The 24,629-nt window shown below is 44.3% G+C and overlaps 1 protein-coding gene across 1 annotated transcript in view; it reads right to left on the reverse strand.

Annotated features, from left to right (window-relative positions):
- Positions 1 to 218: 218 nt before the first annotated feature.
- The window catches only part of PRKG2 (protein kinase cGMP-dependent 2), an 85,608-nt gene continuing 61,197 nt past the window's right edge, over positions 219 to 24,629 (reverse strand). Inside the window, exons 10-19 of the mRNA XM_063136209.1 lie at positions 21,177 to 21,275; positions 15,236 to 15,386; positions 14,800 to 14,936; positions 11,913 to 12,002; positions 10,313 to 10,454; positions 8,474 to 8,637; positions 6,247 to 6,369; positions 1,963 to 2,025; positions 1,455 to 1,521; positions 219 to 431 (exon numbers count right to left, since the gene is read on the reverse strand). Coding sequence (XP_062992279.1) covers positions 336 to 431; positions 1,455 to 1,521; positions 1,963 to 2,025; positions 6,247 to 6,369; positions 8,474 to 8,637; positions 10,313 to 10,454; positions 11,913 to 12,002; positions 14,800 to 14,936; positions 15,236 to 15,386; positions 21,177 to 21,275 — 1,132 coding nt within the window. The 3' untranslated portion in view covers positions 219 to 335. The remainder of the gene's footprint in view (positions 432 to 1,454; positions 1,522 to 1,962; positions 2,026 to 6,246; positions 6,370 to 8,473; positions 8,638 to 10,312; positions 10,455 to 11,912; positions 12,003 to 14,799; positions 14,937 to 15,235; positions 15,387 to 21,176; positions 21,276 to 24,629) is intronic.

Genomic DNA, 24,629 nt, shown 5'->3' on the forward strand with positions numbered 1-24,629 from the left:
ATCTCTACAGTCCAAGGCGGCTCACAGTGGCATGCAAAGCACACCAGAGCTCAGATGCTATAAGAGATGAATGAAGCATTCAGTTCATAAATAAGCGGGGAGTGATAATTCCAGTCACTAGACCCCTTTGTTTTGTCCTTCAGAGGGCATATTGTTATAGTCAAACCCTTCATGCTATGAAGTTACAAAGCAAATTAGGGTGGCTTTTTGATCACACTTCAATTGACTTTTAAATGCAAAAGTCCTGCTGATTTGAATACAGCTGGGTTGGGCTCTTAACAAGTACATATATGATTAGTTCAGATGCAGATGCTTAGAATGACTGGTCTCTCTTCTTAGAAATCTTTATCCCAGCCTGAAAGCTCATCTGGTGGGACTCCCTGTTCAGGGGGGTATCTGTCGAAGTAGCTGTAATCCATTGGACCTGCAAGCTGAAACAGAGTTAAGAGAGAAGCAAGTTTAAAAGAAAATCTTAAAAGGTGCATTGTGTGCCACAATTCCCACCTGCCCTACTCCCCCCTATTGTTCTCTTCTCTCGATTGCACTTTTGCTTCTCCTTCTTTTTTCTTATCTCACTGCTCTATCAACATTTAGACTGTAAGCTCTGTGGGGCAGGGGCCTGCCTTTGTTGCTGTTGTTTGTGTTACTCTACTCTGTGCCTCTGGCTGGCCACATCTTTCCATTGCACAAGCAGCTAGCTGCCCATTAGGCTTGAGCAACCAATTGTGCAAAGCAGCTTGCAAAGTAGTTGTGGAAGCGGTTGCACAACCAGGCCGTTTCTACACCAGCCCGAAAATGCGGGCTGGTCACAGCCGAGTCCCTGTGCGTCCAAATGACACGCAGGGACTCCTGGGAGGAATGAGGGATGAGAACGGGTTTTCCCAGGGATAAGTACACGATGGGAAAATCCGATTCTTCTTGTGGTCTCAGGATCGTCCCGGCTTCTTCCTTCCTCCCTGCGAGTAGAGGGAAACTGTAGAGGGAAGGAACCAGGCCAGGGGGAATCGGGGTGGGGTGGGGAACAGGGTCAGGTTTTTTTTTAAAAAATCAACTCACGTTTTGTTAGAGCGCACGTGTGCTCAGAACCTTTTAAAAAAATGGTGGGCACAACACCCTCATTCCTCCCAGGATGTCGCACCCACATGTGGACTAAGGGGAGGATCTCGTGATCAGGATATTGGGCTAAAAGCCATCCCAATTATCTCGGGGAAATGGAGGGATCTTCCCTCCCTGCCCCCGGGATCCCCTGTGCATCATGTGGACGCACAGGAATGATCCAGAGACGATCCCCGGGATAAACCATGGTGTAGACCTGCCCCTAGCTACTTTGGGAACCAAGATTTTAAAATGCAACTCACCAGTGCAGGTTCACTGACATGAATGGGACTTTGCTCTGTGCAGGCTTTCAATTAACTCCAAATACTTAATGCTCTAAAATATGTTTGGCTCATTACCTCTCTTTTTAAAGGTGATGTTAACTTCCTGGCCTTGAGGCCATCCCAGTTAAAACCGTTCAGCCACCTAAAAAGAAAGTTTACGAAAAGTATAATCCTAAACAAAGACACATCTATGTGGGAAGTTCTATTGGATTCGACCCTACCCCCATTCAGAATTTAGCGCTTAGAACTGGGGGGGGGGACTTTTTTGTCAAGGGCCACATGCCAGAGGTGCACAGGGCTGAAACCAGTGCTGGCCAGGCTAACCCATCTCTCTGCCACTCTTCCAACATCCTCTCCACCCAGCAGGCTGCCAAGAGAGGGGCAATCACTCCAAACTGAACTGATCACTTGCAAAGCATTTTTGAAATTCGGCTCTGGGCCACAGAAAGTTAGCCGGCAGCCCTAGGGCTGTAGGTTGCCCACCCCTGTAGAGCACTCAAAACAAAGACAGGAAGTGAAGAAGAGATCACATTCTGTAGGAAATCCCATCTTGATCAGTCCCCACCCTTTGCCCTTTCCTTACCTGTGCCTCTTAATATCATGGATTCCATTCTTCAGGTTCCCTAATCTCTCAGTAGGGTTTTGTCTAAAACAACAACATACAAACCAAAAAGCAGTAAACATCCATCATCTAATAATAATATCGCTCTTACCTATTACTACCTGATGCAGTTCAAGGGGTTGGATATTGTCTATAAAAGTCTACACTGCCTGGGGCGAGGAGTATCTTCTTTTGAGTAAACTCAACCATGGCTTAATGTACACCAAGCAGGATATTGCACTATGAAAGCGGTATGAAAGTGGTATATAAAAGGCAGGAGCCACACCAAGCAAGCTATAGAGGTATGAAAGCGGTATATGGTATGTGTCAATGGGCCCCAACAGTTGTCAGTGCACTTCAATGCTGCTATAAAGCACTAGTGTGGCCCCTGCCTTTTATATACCACTTTCATACCGCTTTCATAGTGCAATATCCTGCTTGGTGTAGATCTGCCTGTTGGCTCTGCTGTCCAATTATTCAGACTGTAAGATGGTTGGGAACTTGAAGAGGTTGTCTGGCTGTGACTTTTAACTACAGCTCCATTCTCACCAAGTCGGTAACCTTGCGGTTTGGCCAACTCAAGAAGAACCAAAGGTCTTTCTACTCCAGTATCCTGTTTCCCACAGGGGCCAACCAGATGCCTAAGGGAATCCCACAAGCAGTACATGAAGGCAATAGCAGTGTAGCGGAACCAGGGCATACGGGATCAAAGAGGCAGGATGCTTTGATGAGCGGGGCCAATGATGTCATCTGGGGCCCCCACCCCCCATGCATACTTCCTGGTTTCACCTTTCAGTTTAGGGAAATCCTCAGCATTTAGGGACAGGGGGAGGAATGACTTTACCCCACATATATTGTTGTGAGCTATCCCAATGCAGGGAGCTGCATGGATCCCTATATATAGCAATCAACACAGCTACCAGCATTTTGGGGGTTGTGGCTATGGGGATTGTCATAATGAGCACCTGCACTTCAAATTTTACCACTGCACCACTGGAGGGCAATAACCCCCTTCCAGCATTGTCCCCCAGCAACTGGATTTCAGAGGGATGCTGCCTCTGTTTCTTGAGGTATCATATAGCCATCGTGTCTTGCAGCCATTTATAGCCTTATCCTCCATGAATGTGTTTAATCATCTTTTACGGCCATCTAGGTTGATGACGAGTTGACTGAATCATCTCCATGTGAAATTTCTCTGCAGACAGAAAGCTAGCAGGTCAAGGAGAAGGGTGCAATCTATGCATGTTTAGACAGAAAAAAACCCTCCTACAACTCCCAGCATGCCCCAGCCAGCCATGCTGTCTAAATATGCATAGGATTGCACTTTAATCCCTGACCTGCTAGTTTTCTATGTGCAGATAATTTGTTTGTATGGAGCATTTTAAATGTACGATCTTCCATTTATACTCTAAAGCGGTACAGCTCAGATACAGCTTTACCACCTCCATGAGAATTAGGCCTAAGGGTCACAAAGTGTTTGGGGAGGCCCGCTAAAGTTCAAACTTGCTTGCCATTTGAAAGACTTGGGGGGCTTCCACACACAGTCTTCGTGGCGCCCCGAAAGTGCTTCAGGGCGCCCCGAAACTCCTAGTGTAGCTACCTGGTCAGAAGAGACGGACGAAGAGGCGGCGGCGGCGAAAAGTTCCCAGGGCTCGGCGGCTTCCTTGCCGCCGAGCCCAACTCCCCGCCGGCCTCCTGCTGCCGGCGAAAGAGCCACCCAGGTTGGAGAGCTTCGCCGGTAGCAGGAGGAGGCCAGCGGGGAGCTGGGCTCGGCGGCAAGGAAGCCGCCAAGCCCTGGGAACTTTTTGCCGCTGCCGCCGCCTCTTCCTCCGTCTCTTCTGACCAGGTAGCTACACTAGGAGTTTCGGGGCGCCCTGAAGTGCTTTTGGGGCGCCCCGAAGACTGTGTGTGAAGCCCCCTCACAAGACACTCTCGTTCAAGCAAGCATTTGAGAGGATTTAACTTGATTCTCATTCCCATGATTTCTTTTCTTATATTTATGAGGATTATGTTTGATGTAATTTTAAAACAGGTTTTGAGGGTTTGGGGGGAAAGGGGGATGTGTATGTAAAAATGCATAAGTAGCATAAACTGGTTTTAATTTTGTTTTTAATAAAAATAAATAAAATAAAAACAGCTGAGTTGAAAGGTAAGCAGTTATTATTAAGGTTCTTAATAATAAGTATGCTAATACTTAATATTAAGTCTATACTTAATAAGTACATACTTAATATTAAGTAAGCTTAATAAGTATATTATTAAAAATAATGTTCACAAAACATGGGACCAGTTCCTCTTAATGTTCTTTTCCCTTCCTACATTTGTGGGGAATTGTGTGCATTCCCCAATGGGGGCACCAGCAGTCAGATTGGGGTCACATGCACGCCCTGCCCATGGCATAACACAAACTCCACAACATCTCCAATAACTCAGAGTTGGAGAACAATTTATAAAAGCCTACGGTGACCCATCCTGACTGCGAAGGTGTAGTACTAGGCTCTGGTTTATAGCCATCTTGTGTATTCAGAGTACAGCATATGTAATATTAAAATGGCTGCAAGCTTGTAGTTAATTATAAGGCAATAGGCTAAGAGCATGAACACACGGAAATCTATTCAGGGCACCAAAGTGCTGATTCAACGTATCCCATGCATCTGAAGCGTGGGAAACAGAACACCAAGAAATGAGGTACCACATTGGATTTCATGTAGCCTTCATGTGTGCTACCCTTGATCTTCCAGTTTTGCTGGTGCTGTGCCCCAGTCCTCTCTGATAGAATTCAAGACAGCATTCCTAGTAGGCACAGACTAGACTCAGAGATTGCTTCGCATTAGCAAGGTTGTCGCATCGTGTGCCTTCAGGCCCTGGTGCACAGTGTCATTGTGTAGCTTGTAAGAACGCGATGTGTCAACTGATGGTCTCGAACAAACCTTCAACGAGGACAACAGCCTCAGCACCTCAGCCTTCAATGCATGGTCAGTGGGCAGCAACTTCCAACCAATCCTGCTATTCATATTTATAGGACATGTCCTAAAAAGGTTTATATTTTTCTTCATTGCTAAGTGTTCAGTTTTAACTTAGTTGCCTAGCAACTTGTACCAAAGGTTTAAATGTGAACATCAGAGCCACAAAATAGTTGATTTTGGTAGGAACTGCTGCAGCCTAATGTGAAGAGGAGAGGCAGAGACATGGCAGGCTAAAACGAGGCTTGATGCAGCACATAGAATTAAAAGCTCTACATAGGGCTACCTTTGTGCCTAGTCTGGAAACTTCCACTAGTTCAAAATATGGCAGCCAGGCTGGTCACCGGTATATCTAGGGGTGACCACACTACACCAGTCTTAAAATCTCTTCACTGGCTGCCAATTAGTTTCAGTGTGAAATATAAAGTGTTGGTTATCACCTTTAAAGCCCTACATGGTTTGTGTCCAGGCTACCTGCGGGATCGCCTTCTCCCATACAATCCGCCCTGCACACTCAGGTCTCTGGGAAGAATTTCCTTCAGCCAGCCAAAACTAGGCTGACAGGTATTACCCAGAGGACCTTCTCTCCTGCTGCTCCCAGACTGTGGAATGGCCTGCTGGAGGAGATTCGTCAACTAACAGTCTTTTAGCATTTAAGAAAGCTATAAAGACTGATCTCTTCCAGCAAGCCTATCCAGTGGAATTTTAGGATGCTTTTAGGATTTTTTTTAGGGTGTTTTAACAATGTATATTATGTTTTTAATCAGCATTTTATGTATTTTATATTTGCTGTTGCTCCCCGCCTTGATCAAAATGGAGAGGCGGGTAAGAAATAAAATTATTATTATTATTATTATTATTATTATTATTATTATTATTATTAAAATTCCTGTTGCATGATAAAGTAGCCTGTTGTTTTTTTATTTAAATATTTCCATAGAATGTCCAAAGTGGGCAAAGCAAGCACATAGCAATAATAAAGCATCACAAAAACACTAAGCAATCCTACACACACTTTCCTGGGAATAAGTCCCACAGAATGCAGTGGAATCTACTGCTGATTAAACACTTAATAATAATAATAATAATAATAATAATAATAATAATAATTTCACAATATACAATAACTTCAAAAACAATCAGTTCAAACTGGAAGGATTTTACAGTAATACTTAGCTTCAAAAAATGTTGGGAACATATGACAGATTTGGTTGAAACTTAGCCTTGAATCTGGATGCCTTACAGAAAATAACATTGCTAAAGTATTCTTCTCATGCCTTTGCAACACAATTGCCCTTCTCACCTGCAGAGCCGCCGAATCAAATCTTCTGGCCGCTTTGTTATTATCCTGGGAAAATCCAGCCTTTCAACTCCTTTTAGAATCAAATTGTAGGTCATCATTTGATCAACCCCAGAAAATGGAGGACTAGAGTGGATGTCACAATTTGAAGTAGTATTAAAAAAAAGAGAGGGGGGTGGGAAGAAAGAACGGTTAAGAGAAATGAGGCTTGTAATGTCTAACGGGATGTTCTATTCTTGCCATAGTCAACAACCATTGGAAGTGCCTTATAACAGGTCAGACGTATTTATCCATCAAGCCAAGTATTTTCTAAACTGATGGGCAGTGGCTCCCCAGCGTCTCCGGCAAGGGTCTTTCACAGCCCCTGTTACCTGATCCTTTTAACTAGACATGCCAAGGATGGAACCTGGGACCTTCTACATGCCAGCCGCAAGCTCAACTGCTAAGCTATGGCCCTTCCCATCCAACACCCATGAAAATATGATTAAATCAAATAAGACTAGACCTTCAGTTTAGAGCTGCCTAACAGTTTGGCTACACCAGGGGTTGGCAACTTGTGGCCTCCAGATAGAATAATAGAATAGTAGAGTTGGAAGGGGCCTATAAGGCTCAATACAGGAATCCACCCTAAAGCATCCCTGACAGATGGCTGTCCAGCTGCCTCTTGAATGCCTCTAGTGTGGGAGAGCCCACAACCTCCCTAGGTAACTGGTTCCTTTGTCACTGTGTGACAACCTTTCAAGTATTTCAAGAGTGCTATTATGTCTCCCCTCAATCTCCTCTTCTCCAGGCTAAACATGCCCAGTTCTTTCAGTCTCTCTTCATAGGGCTTTGTTTCCAGACTCCTGATCATCCTGGTTGCCCTCCTCTGAACACGGTGTAATCCCTCACTAGTGGATAGCCATTGGAAGTGCCCGCTGGCTAGGGCAGATGGGAGTTGTAGGCCAAAACCATCTAGAGGGCCATCCCTGGACTACACTAGATCTTAAAGAGGTTTAGTCCTGAAAGATGAAAATATGGAGCTGTGTGATAATGAGTCAGTACCTAGCTCAGTACCATTCCTAGCTCAGTACCATCTGCTCCAGTGGCTTGTGGCTCAAGCAGAGGCTAATTTCCTAGCTTTTCTACCTGCAAATCTTCTAACTGGAGATTTCAGTTTATTGAATGTGGGCTTTACCTACAAAACAGGGGTGGGGAACCTTTTGCCTATGAAGGGTGATTACCCCACAGGAAAAGCAAATCAGAGGTTTCTGCCCATGGTGTTTGCAACTCTCTCTCTCTCAATGTGTGCAAACCCATCCTTTCTCTATCTCTTTCATACACGAAGTGTAAGAAGCTATTACCAGAAGAGCTCCCCAGTGTGGGTTTGACCAAGAGTGGCCACTTACGCACTGCCAAAAGAGAGGAGATGCATCCCCAAAGGGGAGCACAGATGAGGAAATCAATTTGTATAACACAGTGATGGGTATCTTGTGGTCCTCTAGATGTTTTGGCCTACAATTCCCATCATCCCTCACCACTGGCTATGGTGGGTAGGGCTGATTAAAGTGATAGGCTAAAACAACTGGAAGGCCTCAAGTTGTCCATGTGTAGTATAACATTTGCACATGCTAATTTATATGTACAGGTGCAAATTTAGAAATAACAACTATAGCTGAAATAGAAATACAATACATCTCACCATATTGGGGAAGACTGATAAAGTAACCTGTGGGCCTGCCCCATCTGCTGTCCAGTTATTAACTCTTGATGAGTAACATCAAGGCCCTGGTCCCTCCCTTCTTATAGTTCTTTGTCTTTAAATTGGACTTAGACTTGACAATCTTTCAAATATGGGTTTGTCCTCTGACAGCTCTTCAAATAGAGGACTGCCCTCTGTAAAGTAGGACACCCTAGCTCTACCATTTAATTATGGCCCTTCCTCAATATATAACAATCAGTTAAAATCACACACACACACACACACACACACACACACACTCTGGGCTCATCTACACCAAGCAGGATATAGCAGTATGAAAGTGGTATATGGTATGTCTCAATGGGCCCCAACAGTTGTCCGTGCACTTCAATACCACTATAAAGCAGTAGTGTGGCTCCTGCCTTTTATATACCACTTTCATAGTGGTATATCCTAATTGGTGTAGATGCGCCCCCACACACAACACAAACAACTGCTTTGTGAAACACGTTATAAACGTGGCAAAAGGCAGTGAAGCCTGGCACGTACTTTCCTGTGAGCAGTTCATACACAAGGATTCCAAGCGACCAGAAGTCCACACTGAAATCATGGCCTTTATTAAGTATGACTTCAGGTGCAACATATTCAGGTGTCCCACAGAATGTCCAGGTCTTTTGTCCTGCTCCAATCTTCTTGGCAAACCCAAAATCAACCTCATGGGAAATAGAAGATACTGCTATTAGAAAGTGATATATGAGTTTGGTAATTCTTCTTTACAACATCCATTAAAAAAGTTTACACTGAGTTTATTACGTTCCAACTTCTCCCAATTCACACTGTTCTCTTCTTGGTTACAAGAGTCATACCAGAAATAAATAAATCTGAAAATCTACCAGCTGATCTTTATTCATTTTATTTCATTTACTTAGGATTTTATATCCCACTTTTCAGTATTTGAAAGGAAAATTCACAAGGCAGCTTCCAATATTAAAATGCAATAAAACATTCAAACTTCATTATTAACAAATGCAAATCACTAGATTCTAGTGACTACAACAACAGACCTTAATGGAGCAGCAAACAACATAAACTCTGATAAATAGCACAACATTGTTGTACTTGATATATATATATATATATATATATATATATATATATATATATATACACACCCTGCACACTATAAATGAGTCGTTTTCAGAGACAAGGCCTGCTTGGCCCTCTTCTCCTTAATTTCACTTTCTTCCAATGCAGCTCCAGGCGATGAACCTAAGGGTTCAATCCTACATATGTTTAGGCAGAAAAAACTCCTACAACTCCCAGCACGCCCCAGTCAGCCATGGGAATTGTAGGACTTTTTTCTGTCTAAACATGCATAGGATTGCACCCCAAGACCATCCCTTTTCATGATGTCACTTTCTGAATGCACAACTGGCCCACCATCCTAGTCCGTTGCATAAAATAGAACTCAAGAGTAAGTCAACACAGGAAGCTGCCTTATGCCTAGTGAGACCATTGGTCTATCTCTCTCAATATTGTCTACAATGAATGGTAGAGCCTCTCTAGAAAAGGTCTTCCCCAGCCCTGGTGGGAGATGCCAGGGATTGAACCTAGGACCTTCTGCATTCAAAGGTTGTGCTTTACCACTGAGCTATGACCCTTCGCTTTATTCTTCTCCACCCTTGGGAGTTCCTATCTCTACTACATGCCATGCACAAAAAAGCCAAGAACTATAAATGAGCTACAGATATAGATATATAATTCCTTGATCAGCAACTAGGGCCATAGCTAGACCTAAGGTTTATCCCTGGATCGTTCAAACCTGTTCATCTAGGTGACACACAGGGGATCCAGTGCTCAGGCAGGGGTGAACCCTGGATGATCCCAGGATAAACCTTAGGTCTAGCTGTGGCCTAGTTTACAGGATGAGTAGAGACTGAAGTTGGCGGGCTGGGCTCCATCCTCATCCTGCCCAAAGTGGACTGTGAGAAAGTTTGTTTTTTACAGTTACTATTCCTTCCACACACTCCTTGTGTCCCTGGGCTGGCAAATGGTATTTCTCAGAGGGCTTCCAGTGTTGCTGATCCCCAGAGCAATTCCTTCCCTTCCAGTGAATTGCAGTCAAGCATGCAATACGCTGGAACGTTCTTGTGAATGAAAATTGTAACATGAGATGGAAAAATCAATATATGTAAGGAAGATGGATCCTTCTCTTGGTAATATTTCTTCCTAACCAACCAGGAAAAGTAGTCTTGCCTTTAGTGTGTTAAAGGATCAAAGAATTAAGTGCACTTAAATTCTCCTTTGATGGCCGTAGTATTGGATGAAAAATGAGCTTCTCTCTGTAATATGGCTACACATATTTAAAAAACAAAAACAAAACCCTACCAGCTTTATATATCCTTGGGCATCCAAAATTAAATTTTCTGGCTTCAGGTCCCTGTAGATCACACTGATGCAATGCAAATATTCGACAGCTTCCGTCACACACCCCACACAGAATTTTGTTGTGGTTTCATCAAAGCTACCTCTGAAAGAAAGCAATTGTTTTATTTATTATTTATATATTAAAGGCACAATCCTTAATATACAGGACATAAGTTTGTTCAGTTTCCTGGCTCAGAGCTAGTAGACAGGGCTCTGAGCCAGGAAACTGTTATCCTCACCCCTGCCCCTCTTCTTCATAGTTGGTGCGGAGAGAACTGTGCCAGCTACTTCTCTGTGCTCACAAAATGGAATGCAGAAACAGGGAGAAGGGGGCGTTCCTCTGGGTGGGGAGGGGAGAAGACCGGGGACATGAGGCTATGAGGTATCCCCACCTTCTCTCCACCACCTTCCCTCCACCACCACCCCAACGCCTCTGCTAGACAGGTGAAATCGCGAGCTGTCTCCCACTCTGTATTGAATACTTGTAAGCTTCCAGGTTCGGAGGCTTACAAATACCTAGGGCATGTTATGTTTCTCAAAACCTCCTGCCTTCTTGGGAGACAATAACGAGGCCTGCTAAGTAATCCACAAAGCTTTATTCAAGCAGTAAACATCTCTTCCCACCTGAAGAGAGTCTAATCTCTAGGAACTTTCCCCTAAGCAAAAACTATGCAAACTAAGCAAGACAACTGTCTTTTCAAAAAGAATGGAAAGCTCTTTCCCAAGACGCATTAACTTCAGAGAGACTAGTTCTGATGCAGCTTCTGACAGGATGCCAGCCGGGCCGACTTTCTCTCGCCTTCCTTTAGCTCTGCCCATTTTAGTTTGCAGCGTACTCTAGGATCAGCTAACCTGCCTGTGCTCTCCCCCTCAGAAGAATATTGGCTTCCCACTGACTGTGTATTGTTTGCCCTTCAGGAGATAAGCTCTGGAGAGGGTTCACTCCCAGCTGGTGAAGAGCCCGTGAGAGCTTTCTCCCCCACTGGTACAGGCTGGCTTGTGTCTAGCGCCAACTCCTCTACTTCAGAGTCTGATTCTGATTGTTCACCCGAAACACCTGAGCAGGGCTAGACATGACAGGGCACATCCCATAGGATTGTGCCCTTAATTGATTTATCTACCACCATATACCAACAATATGGTATTGTTATATGGTATAACAATACCATATCTTTAAGTGGTTTACAGAAACCGATTAAAAGGCATCATTACAAATACACAAAGAGTTAATGTTTAAAATGTTATTTAAATTATTTTCCTTCTCTTTCTATAATTCATTATAGAGCTATATATCATTAAGGAAACAGCGGGGTTCCTAACCCTGCATTAGGCTGGTAATATTAATCCAGGAGGGGACACTTGCAGAAGAGAATTGACAGAGGAGGTGGGGTGCTTAATCCTTTCTCACAGATTCTACCCTGCAAAATGCTCCCAAGACCATTTCAACCCACCCACCCACCCACCCCGGTTTTTTAAACATCCCTTCATTAATTTTATTCTTCATACAGAAACAGGAAAAAGGGTGTTGAACAACACCAACAAAAACGGTTAAGGATATCACCTGTCCCTGAGAATACTCCATAGCTCGCCTCCAAGACAGGCTTCCAAGAGCATGTAAACATATTTGTTGTCTTTGAAAGTGCGGTACAATCTGAAGCAAAGAGAAAGAAGAACAGAAAGCAAAATCCAAACAATTCCAGTTTAAAACAAAAATCTAATTAGCATAGTATTAATGCTTAATATTTGTATAGTGCTTTGAAGTGTTCAAAATGCTTCACGTGCATTATATGGATGTAATATTTACAACAACCGTGTAAGGTAAGTCAGTATTATTATTCCCCATATGGTGGGGGGCGGGGGGAGATAGAGGCTGAGAGAAGTGGGGCTCACCTACACCAAGCAGATATTGCACTATGAAAGTGGTATGAAAGCAGTATATAAAATGCAGGAGCCACACTACTGCTTTATAGTGGTATTGAAATGCACTGACAACTGTTGGGGCCCATTGACACATGCCATATACTAATTTTATAGCACTTTCATAGTGGGATATCCTGCTTAGTGTAGATGAGCTCGTGGTTTACCCAAGGGCACTAAGGACTCATCTACACCAAGCAGGATATTCCACTATGAAAGTGGTATATAAAAGGCAGGAGCCACACAACTCAGTGGTACTGAAGTGCACTGAGAAATGTTGGGGCCCATTGAGACATACTCTATAACGTTTTCATACTGCTATATGCTGCTTGGTGTGGCTCCTGCCTTTTATATACCGCTTTCATAGTGGAATATCCTGCTTTGTGTAGATGAGTCCTTAGTGAGTTCATGGTGGAGGTGAGTTCTGAACCAGGGATCTCCTGATTCACAGCTTTGGCCACTAAACTAACACTGACATCTTCAACCGTTATTTTACAAATGAATCTTTTGCCTTTGCATCTGACAGGAATCCAGCATTCAAAAGGCAAAGCCGCATCTGTAATTGCGTCTTTTTGAGAGGAAGTAGAACATAAGATCAATATGTTAAACTACACTGGGACCTAAAAATGATTTTTAAACATTCTAATTCTAAGCCCAAAGCTTGCAAAGAAACTGAGGCGGCTGAGCTGAAAGCTGTGGAGAAAATAACAATGTAGGTGCAATTGTACAGTGTGTCCGGAAGCTCCCTCTGTGGTGACCGGAATGCAACCTTTATTTACATATTACCTGTTCATTTCATAGCTATTCATTTATCTATTCAGTGCACCAGCACTGAATCTGACAGTGTAGAAAGCTGTGGCTCTGTTACTATGGTGATGGGAATCCATGGGACAGCGAAGACCCATCCCCCATCAAAGACCCATCACCGCCCCCTCCTCATAGAATCATAGAATAGCAGAGTTGGAAGGGGCCTACAAGGCCATCGAGTCCAACCCCCTGCTCAATGCAGGAATCCACCCTAAAGCATCCCTGACAGATGGTTGTCCAGCTGCCTCTTGAAGGCCTCTAGTGTGGGAGAGCCCACAACCTCCCTAAGTAAATGATTCCATTGTCGTACTGCTCTAACAGTCAGGAAGTTTTTCCTGATGTCCAGCCGGAATCTGGCTTCCTTTAACTTGAGCCCGTTATTCCGTGTCCTGCACTCTGGGAGGATCGAGAAGAGATCCTGGCCCTCCTCTGTGTGACAACCTTTTTTGAAGAGTGCTATGTCTTCCCTCAATCTTCTCTTCTCCAGGCTAAACATGCCCAGTTGTTTTAGTCTCTCTTCACAGGGCTTTGTTTCCAGACCCCTGATCATCCTCGTTGCCCTCCTCTGAACACCTCCTCTTCAACTCCTCTTCAACTCTGTCACAAAAAGTAAATCTCTGCCATATTGATTGATAGCTTTTAGGGTCTAGTGGCCCTGGCATCACATAAAATAGTTACGTTGAGAAGAAATATCGGGCAGTATCCAACAGTGTCACTCCGTTGGAGCAAATGACATTGCGCTAGTGGAAACTAGGTTCCAAACTATGCACAAGAAGAGAATCCAATTAAAGTTACAGTTGTGCCGCCGGCTATGCATTACAGTTCAGCTTGCACAACCGGCTGTGCACAAGCATAATGCGCAACCACGTGTGTAATGGAAAGGCATCACAGAATCATAGAACTGTAGAGTTGGAAGGAACCACAAAGGTCATCTAGTCCAACCCTCTGCAATGTGCGGAAAACCCAATTAAACCATCCATGAGAGGTGGCTGTCCAGCCTCTTCTTAAAAACCTCCAGAAATGGAGAAACCACAACCTCAGTAGCTAGACTGGTCCACTGATGTACAGATTTTACTAGCAGGAAGTTTGTCCTCATATTTAATTGAAATCTAGGTAGCTGTAACTTATACCCATTATTTCAGGTCCTAATTTCTGTGGTAACGGAAAATAGTTCTTGACCATCCTCCCTGTGGCTCCCTTTCATGTACCTGAACACTGCTAACATGTCTCCCCTCAGTCTTATTTTCTCCAGACTGAACATCCCAAGTTTCTTCAGCTAGTCTTCACAGAGCATGTCCTCAAATCCCTTTATCATCTTTGTTACCATCCTCTGAACCTGTTCTAACCTGTCAGTGTTCTTCCAATGTCTGGAAATGTGGTGCCCAGAATCATACACAATACTCCAGATGTCATCTCTTCTAGCACTATTTAAGTCTGTGAGCTCTTCTAGCGCTATTTAAATTTGTGGAATGACACTGTTGGGATACCGCCCTATAATTTGGAGCAATACAATGTAGTGATTCTGTGAAGTTGCTCCTTAAAATGTCTTCATCCAGAACAGAAGTGAACTGCAAAGTGTAGCTGTCCGTTGCGGAACTGAGGGTGAAAATGGGAGTCATGGTATAAGGGACAAACTGGAAAATGATTAAACCATGTCTTGACTCCGTCATTTTCTGTAACAATTGTTAAAAGTAAAATATATAAATAAATAAAAAATAATTTACTTCACAATGAATGGAGAACAGGCTTCTTCTAGAATCTTCTTTTCAGAGTGAATGTGTTCCTGCTGTTTGGTATCTACTATGTGCTTCTTCTTTATACACTTCATGGCAAATGCTACGTTCTCATTCTTAACTTTGACCTGAACAACAGCAACAAAAAATAGTCAAAAGAGATACACGAAAATAAAACTCCCTCTCACTCTGAGCTTCTTCAAATTTGTTCAGAGTAAACAGAATAGAATTATGTGTTATCCATAATGGAAGGAAAGCGAATTGTGGAGTATAAAGCTGTATACTTTATACTCCACAATGAACAAGAATCTGGAAGGAAAATATCTTGCAATGCAATGAATTTTATTTAGCTATTAGGGCTGGCATAGCTATGTAAAAACATTCACATCAAAAGCTATAGCTAAATGTTTAAAAGGCAAATTCTTACAAGCTCAACTCTTCCAAATCCACCAACACCCAGAGTAGCAACAATTTCCAGATTCTGAAATGGGCAAGTCGAAGGAAACTGGGTTACTTTTTCTTTCAGCTGTATCATCTCCAAAGAGACATCGCTGGGTAGTCGCTCCAAGGAAGAAACTCTGCATTAAAAGGAATAAAATATCTTCTTCAGTTCAATCTCACTGAGTGCACAATTGAGAATGACTTTTCAAAAAGCATTTCTGCTAGCCCCATACTTTGGCTTGGATCCAAAGATGTGCTTCTGCTAGCCCACTTATAAACAAGCAGCCTGTGAGCTAGCTGCTCTCTGTGAGGACTGCCGGGGCTGGGATTTCCCACAACCTTTTCCCACTGCTCCGTTGTGCTGATCAACCATCACAATCACTGGGGGAGCAGGGGAGGAGAAGCATAGCACTCGCAACCCCGAGATGCTAATCAGGATGATGGGGTGAATGAGTGAATGTGTGTGACAGAGAGAGAATGAGTGTGTATGTCTGTAATGAGTGTGTGTGTGTGTGTGTGTGTGTGTGTGTGTGTGTGTGTGTATGTGTATGCATGTGTGTCCTGGTCTCACCTACTACCACTGCAACCTGTTCATGCAGCCCCCAATGGTTACCCAGGGCCAGCGCAGCTCTCCCTCGACAGTCTACTTCTGCCTACCCCGAGCAGGGCAGAGGTCACCTGCTGTCAAAGTAGGGACATGATCCAGCAGCCTGGACCAGGAGGGGAGCTGTCCAGCAAAATCCAGAAGAGCTGGGTTATTTATTGCATTTGTATACCGCCCCATAGCCGAAGCTCTCTGGGCGGTTCAAATAAGATTAAACATTTAAAAACAATATACAAAAATTAAAAACCACAAAAACATGCAAAATGCACATACATTTAAAACCACTATAGCAACTTTAGAAACGATGAGCCAAAAAAACAGACCCAGGCTTATTACATATTGCAAAAAGCCTGGGAGAAGAGAAAAGTCTTGAGCTGGTGCCGAAAAGATGGCAATGTTGGCGCTAGGCGGGCCTCGTCCGGGAGATTGTTCCACAGTTGGGGGGCCACCACAGAGAAGGCCCTCTCTCTTGTTGCCACCCTCTGAGCTTCCCTCGGAGTAGGCACTCGGAGGAGGACCTTAGATGTTGAGCGCAGTGTACGGGTAAGTTCATGTCGGGAAGGGCATTCTGTCAGGTATTGTCGTCCCAAGCCAGGTAAGGCTTTATAGGTTAAAACCAGCACCTTGAATTGGGCTCGGAAACATACAGGCAGCCAATGCTCAAACCTTCTGGTCCCAGTTATCAATCTGGCTGCTGCATTTTGCACAAGCTTCGAACCGTCTTCAAAGGCAGCCCCACGTAGAGTGCATCGCAGTTAGCAAGGCTGTGTGAGGAGCTTTCTCACTGAGCCCTTGAGCGTCATCACACAGGGGGAAATCGTGCTTGCTTACCCTCACTTCTCCGCCCACACTTTTGTCCCTCATTACTTCCTCTTTTGAAAGAGGAAGTAAACAGTGTGTACATGGCCCATTCAGTGGGACATTTTTGATTACAACTTCTGTCTTTAAAAATAAGTTGGACTTACTGGGTTGCTTTTTTGTGGCGCGAAGAAGGCTTGAAGGGGTGGGAGGCAGACAACATCATTATAGGGGACACGTGAAAATCTGTGAGTGCCCAGTAACAACTGTGCAATAAAACACTTGTCTGATGGACCTCCTTGGACCAGAAACTAGCACCAGGCAGAGTCTGAGGTGGGTTATAGCAAAACAGGCAGCTTTGCCTCTCCCCAGAGCTCAGTGGAGCCACTTCCACAGCAGGCTCTAGTACAGAGATGCAGAAACAGAGGCGTTTGGGGTCCCAATCCAGCCCTGCAGGATGACTACGTTTCCTTCACCTGGCCCCATCCCCCCTTTCCTCCAACTACCAGTCCTTTGGTGGCTTCATGGATTTTGTGCAGTTTCCCCTCCATTCTAAAAGGGTTGGAATGCCTCTCCTAAGACCCTAGTTACTGGCAGTAGGAGCTTTACGTTAAAACACGCAGGTATTTTGGACATGTCCCTTTGCCTTCAGTCCTGCCCCATCACTGGAATGTGGCCTCTGAAAGCTTATCAAAAACAGAATTTGGCCCTTGGGGTGAAAGAGATTCAACACCTCTGCGCTACTGCTTGCCTCTTCCCAAGTAAGGGCTGAGGGAGGCGAGATTTGGGGCTGCCAAACAGGCCCAGCATCTCTAGTGTTGGGCTTGAGCACAGGCCTGTTAGCACTTCTGAAGGGTCTTGGAAGTGCCCATCAGGGTCCTTTGGGTCCTTCAATGTCACAGCTTCCCGGAGTGTTGATTGGGCTCTTAGGCTGTCCTTCAGGAGACGTTAATTCCTTGTAGTTCTGCCAGAACTGGGGCCCACAGCACGAAGGTGCTCCTGTCTGAGCACGGAGGTGGGAGGGTCCTGACACACAGAGCTGTTCCACTGATGAGGACCCACCCCCGCCCCCGCCCCCATACCCTTCAGTGGGAAGTGCATCACAGCACGTGTGTTGCTTTGCATGCAAAGATGCCCCTGCTTTTGAAATAAATGCGAGGAGCCTGCATGGGTGGGAACTGTGTGTGTGCATGAATTTTGGTTTGCAGAGCATCATAGCTGGACCACAGGGATGTCAGTATGCTGGGCAAACCTGAACTGACTTTTAGGCAGTGGAGGCTGGTGGCTCCAATGTCAGTGGGGGTGGTGAGGAAGGGGAGGCCTGCTTCACACCTTGCATAGCTCCTTTTGAGTGGTTCTGGCTGAAACTGAAGTGGATTCTCCACCCAGCTGAAATCAGAGCCACCCGCCTCCACGGTGTTTAGGTCATCAGGAGGGATAGGAAGGAGAGCCTCTTCCTTGTTGGGGAGGGAGAGGCAGATGTCGTGTGTTCTTTGCCATGGAGGAATCATCAAAGTAACCTTGACAGTAGGGCTGATGCGTCTCAGTAGGATCAAGCCACCTAGATCACTCTGCAGTGTTTTCAGTGCCCTTGAAGGTTCTTGGCATGTTAGAGGGAGAGGGAGGTTAGTGTGTGCTAAGAGACTTCTTTATTTTCTCATGGGGAAGTGGGGGGGGGGATAATGTATAAACCCTAGCATCAAGAACAGGCAAAGGGGGCTTAAAAGCTTAAATTTAAGGAAAGTCCGAAAGGAACAGACTGTGATATATATTTTTTCCAGCCAAGTTTAGAGGGTTCCCCTCCTCCTCAGATGTCAAATCATCATGCAGATGAGCTGCAATTGTCGCCTACAGTTCTATTTAAAGCCTTTTTTAATGACAGCATTTCATGAGACATTAAATATTGATTGCGTTGTCTCTGTTTAGATACCTTGGGTCTGAAATGGTAATTTGTTTGATGAACAGTCATCTGGCTTTATTGCATCTCTCTGTGCGGCCTTTTGTAAGTTTATAGTAATGAAGTGAGGGTCGAGGAATTTTTCAACAGACTGCCAGTAGTAATTTCTTCAGCCTGAGCAAGGATCCCTGTTCTGCATTCATGGTTATTTGGATAATCCATTAAAAAGGGAAGGATTCAAAGTGCTGGTATTGACATTTAAAGCCCTAAACGGTTTGGGGCCAGGTTATTTGAAGGAACGCCTCCTCCCATATGTACCTACCCGGACCTTAAGATCATCTACAGGGGCCCTTCTCCGTGAGCCCCTGCCAAAGGAAGTGAGGCAGGTGGCTACTAGGAGGAGGGCTTTCTCCACTGTGGCACCCCGGTTGTGGAATGAGCTCCCCAGAGAGGTCCGCCTGGCGCCTACACTGTACTGCTTTCGTCGCCAGCTGAAGACCTTTTTATTCACTCAGTATTTTAACACTTAATTTTAACTTAAATTTAAATTATACTGTTTTAACTCTGTATTTTAACCTTATACCGATTTTGCTGCGTGGTTTTATCCTGGTTGTGCTTTTTATATTGTATTTTGTATTTGTGTTTTTAACTTGTTGGTTGTTTTATGATGGTTTTAATTTTTGTGAACCGCCCAGAGAGCTTCGGCTATTGGGCGGTATAAAAATGTAATAAATAAATAAATAAATAGATTGAAACAAAAAATGAGACTGATAACGTGTCCTGCCAATCAGCAGTCAAAAAAAGGTACATTGCTAGTAGAAGCCACTGGGCCCTGTTCAGAAGACACCTTAAACCACGGCTTTAACCATGGTGAATAAAGCAAAAAGCCTTATTTACTGTGGTTAAAGCTGTGGTTTAAGGTGTCTTCTGAACACAGCCTGGCTTTCTGACTTAACCACCATGGTTAAAGCCATGGTTTAAGGTGTCTTCTGAATGGGCCCATTACGGCTTAGCATGTTGTGTGAACCATGGCTTAGCATGTCATGTGAGCCATTCCTAACCATGGTTGCTACATAGCCATGTTTTAAACATGGTCATTAACCATTTGCCACAAAAGGGTTAGCAGGCCATGGTTTAAGGTTTCTCCTGAACACAGCCCAGCTTTCTGGCTTAACCACCGTAGTTAAAGCCATGGTTTAAGGTGTCTTCTGAATGAGGCCACTATCTTTTACTGGAAAGGCATCACATGGAGTCATTTAGGCCACAATCCTATGCATGTTTAGACAGAAAAAAGGCATGCTGGGAGTTGTCAGACATTTTTCTTTCTAAATATGCATTAGAACTGCGCCCTTATTAATTCAATTAATTAATTTTAAAGACTGTTGTGCTGCCCTTCAAAAGAAAAAAGTTTTTGCAATGCAAACACATTCTGGACAATAGTATAATATCAATATTTAGACGTTCAGAAATTTAAAATGAACTTCTGGAAGAAGGCACTACATCAGCATTGGGAGACACACACTACAAAGCAAATTGTTGTTCCAACTCAGGTCAAATCAGTTTGGACCAAGGCGAGGATGACTAAACTTGCACACAGCCAGGTTTGAATTGCCTACCACTAGGAGCCTCTGGGAAATATTTTTGGGCCCCATGCTTAAGGGCTTCCTATTACCTAGTATGAGAAAGCAGAGCGGGAAGGATTCATGCAAAGAACAGAATGGGAAACTCTAACACAAGGGAAAGGGAGGCCTCTGAATTTCATCCAAAATGTTGGAAGCCCGGAAAATCGTCTAGTGATTCTCACAGTGGTGCCATACATTAAGGCAACACAACTGAAATACTAAAACATAGCCAAACTGCAATACGCTGTTGCTGAGCAACTCTACTGGACAGCAATAGACGGAGTGCCTCTCCTGGTATTAGTCTACCTGTACACTATTGTCATCACCTGAACTCCTCCTCCAGGTGCCTCCTCCAAGGGAGGTTCTGAGGATGGCAACACAGAAGAGGGACTTCTTGGTGGTGACTCCCTGATTCTAGAATACTCTCCCCAGTGAGGTCCGTCTGACACTGACACTGTCATTTTTTTTTGGTGCCACGTTAAGACTTTCCTCTATTCATTCTTCTACTCCCAGGTATTTGACAGCATATGATAAGGAATTTTGTTGATTGTTTTAAATTGTTTTGATGCATAAATGTTTTTCTATTATGTTTTATATTGTATTTTTTAGGTTTTAATCTGTTGTAAACTGCCCAGAGAGCTCTGGCTGTTGGACAGTACAGAAACCTAATAACGAAATGAAATAAATCTAAACTGCTGAAAACAAAGAAAACAACAGCATATGTCCATTAGACAAATAGCTCAATTTTGTCATCATTGTTATTAAATGTTAGCTAAATCTGAGATGTTTTAAAAGTTTGCAAGATTTGTGGATTTAAAGTGGCGGACTAAAAGGTTTTAAAAATCATAGCAAATTTGAGGGGGGAAACCAGAGTTGTTGCAGGCTGTATCTATTTTTAAATAGCCTGCAGTTATTAATGTAGAAATTATACCTGTGCTGTCTGTCCTTACATAATGTGGGTGAGGTGACCTTCCATGTGATTTCGAGGACCGGGTGCAAGACTTACTGGGCTTGCCTTTTTTCATCATCACGAGCGAGATTAGCCACATAACCCACAAGGTATGCCTGGAGTTCTTCAAAGGTCCCAACTGTCTGATTGAAAGTTCTGCAGGAACAAAAAGAATGAACCAACTTATTGCGAGGAACAAAATTTACAGTAACTCATTTTTGTTAGTTTGCTTTTCGAAATAAAGATACTATAGAAAATACCAATAAGTTTTCTGCTTAACTCTTATTTTGTGGTTTTATTTCTATATCCAACTGTTTTTAATCTTTATTGTAAGGTGCCTAGTAGAGAATGTACATTATTGGGCAGTATAAATATGCATCATCATCATCATCATCATCATCATCATCATCATCATCATCATCGCAGTAACAGCAACAGCAGCAGCAGCAGCAGCAGCATGGAGCTAGACATATCGTAATGAATAAAAAAGAAAACCATCCAGAGAGCATTTCAGGACACTGCAGTAGTTGACCTTCAGGACGCTGTGCTTGAACAGAAAAGCTTTCATGGGCAATCATTTCACCAGACTGCAGTACGCTAATTCACTGGGAAAAAATCTGACTGCATCTCTCATTGCTTGAATAAGATTGCAGGCAATTATCACTCTAAGACAGGCATGTACCGCTTGTGAGCCACCGAACTGAACTCTGATCACCAACCACGTAGTGCGGCCTGTCAGGGACTTGATTAATTTCCCATTTTTGCTGTCTGCCTTAGACTGCAAACACAAGAGGGCCTTGTCAAGCACCTGGCAGGTCTCGACATACCTATTTCTTTTAAATAATTTCTAGGCCGCCCTTCAGTATAAAATACCCAGGCTGGCATATAATCAATAATAAAATTACAATGACAAACATAAAAACAAAAGCTAAGTTAGAACCACAGGCTTCAATCCGATGTTGCATTAGCAGACTGCAGCTCATGGGACAGGACTTCACCTTGCATGAATTACATTGACATAAACCTTCTACCATCTCGGTCCATTCCATACATCTGAAGGAGCAAGCTGCTGTCTATAAAAATGCAGGTTGCTTACCTGTAACTGTAGTTCTTCGAGTGGTCATCTATGCATTCACACATATGGGCTTTGCGCCTGCGCAGAGACCAGACCGGAACCTACTATAGCTGAGTGGAACGTTTTTGGCGGGAACCCCTCCCCCACGCTACCACGCATGTCCATGGGGTTCCCGCCCTTACCTCAGTTTACAGGAGTCCGACATTGTGCCCCCATAAACATGAGTGTAAATAAAACAAAGTACATTCCACAATATAACAGTGTCATTTATAAGTCTCACACCACCAAGTGGGGATGGTGGGTGGGTTGTGTGAATGCATAGATGACCACTCGAAGAACTACAGTTACAGGTAAGCAACCTGCATTTCTTCTTCGTGGTCTCTATGCATCACACATATGGGCGATTAGCAAGCTGACATACCTTTGGAGGTGGGTTGGTGCATCATCTGAAGATCTCCAAGAGCACTGTCCTCCCAAACGAGCAGTCCTGCCTCGCACGGGTGTCCAAACTGTAGTGCTTGACAAACGTGGATGGAGTGGACCACGTTGCGGCTCTACAGACTTCAGTCAGTGGAACACCTCTGGTGAAGGCCACCGAAGTTGAAACAGCTCTGGTGGAATGAGCCGTCACAGGTTTCACTAACTCTATTTTAGAAATAGAGTAGGCCAATTCAATTGTCTCCACTATCCAGCGTGACAACCGCTGGCAGGAGACAGGGAGTCCCTTAGAAGGCTCCCCATAACAAATAAACAATTGTTTTGTTCTTCTAAAAGTCTCTGTCCTGTCTTTGTAAAAGGCGAGAGCCCTTCTTACATCAAGAGTATGCAAGGAAGACTCAAGAGGTGTAGTTGGATTAGGGAAGAAAGCAGGCAAAGTAATATGCTGGGACAGATGAAAAGTTGACACTACCATAGGTAGGAAGGCTGGGTCTGTGCGTAGCACAACCTTATCCTTATGGAAGATAGTGTATGGAACATCTATCCTAAGAGCTTTAAGCTCACTTGCACGTCTTGCCGATGTAATGGCTACTAAAAAGACAGTCTTTAAGGTAAGCAACCTAAGGTCTGTCGACGCCATGGGCTCAAAGGGCTTGCGTGTCAATGCCTGTAGTACAACTGACAGGCTCCATGGTGGTACGATACTCTTCACAGTTGGTATCGTGTTATTAAGACCTTTCAAGAATTTCTTGGTTGTTGGATGGGTAAAAGGTGTAAAACCATCTATACCCTGGTGAAAAGATGTAATCGCAGCAAGGTGAACCCTGATGGATGCGAGCTTAAGTCCTTGCTGGAAGAGTGTCAATAAATAATTGAGGATGAAAGACAAATGGCAAGATTCTGGTATTTGACCATCTTTTGAAGCAAAGTTCTGAAATCTTTGCCACTTTGCTGCATAAGTTTTTCTTGTGGAAGGCTTTAGTGCTGCTAATATAATGTGGTCCACAGTCAAAACCCTGGTCCCAGAGGAGGAGTGGTTGTTATCCTCCATGCAGTCATCTTGAGGGTCGACAAATCTGCGTGTCGAACCCTGCCCTGGTGTCGAGACAGTAGCTTCGGTGTCGACGGGAGCTTGATGTAATCCCCTCTCGATAACCGAAGAGCGTGAGAAAACCACGTCTGTCGAGGCCACCACGGTGTGATCAGGATGCAATTGGAGTTGTCCATCTGGATCTTGGCTAGCACCCTTGTCAATATTGGAAAAGGTGGAAAGATGTATAGGAGATTTCCTCTCCAAGTCCTGGTGAAGGCGTCTCCTAGAGATTGCTTTCCTCTTCCTGCCCTGCTGCAATACTTGGCGCAAACTGCGTTGTCTTCGGTAGCGAAGACATCGACAACAGGACGGCCCCAGTATAGAAAAAGGCTTTCCCGCACCTCGACGTCGAGCTCCCACTCGTGGTCGACATGGAAGGACCTGCTGAGAGAGTCCGCAACGACGTTCTCCTTGCCGGCTACATGGATCGCAGTCAGGTAAGTCCTTCTCTTTATGCACCAGTTCCATATCCTGAGTGCAGAACGGTTCAGAGGGTGTGATCTTGTTCCACCCTGCCTGTTGATGTATGCCACTACAGTAGTATTGTCTGTCGCGATCAAGACATTCTTGCCCTCGATCATCTGTGCAAATGCTTTTATTGCATTTTCTACTGCCAGGAGTTCGAGATGGTTGATGTGATGCTCCCTCTGTGATCGAGGCCAACGACCCTGAGAGGTTAAGGAGCTGCAATGGGCTCCCCATCCTTCTAAGGATGCATCCGTCGTGATCGTTACCGAAGGCGCGTCTTGTTGGAATGGAACGCCTTCGAGAAGAGTCGACATCGAGAACCACCATCTCAGGGATGCCCTCACTTGCTTCGGTATCGAAAGGTAAGTCCGTCGAGCATTGTGCCTGAGATCGAAAGTCCTCAAAAACCAGGCCTGCAATATCCTCATTCTGAGTC

The sequence above is a fragment of the Elgaria multicarinata genome, chromosome 10 (genome assembly GCF_023053635.1).
Source record: "Elgaria multicarinata webbii isolate HBS135686 ecotype San Diego chromosome 10, rElgMul1.1.pri, whole genome shotgun sequence".
NCBI lineage: Eukaryota > Metazoa > Chordata > Lepidosauria > Squamata > Anguidae > Elgaria > Elgaria multicarinata.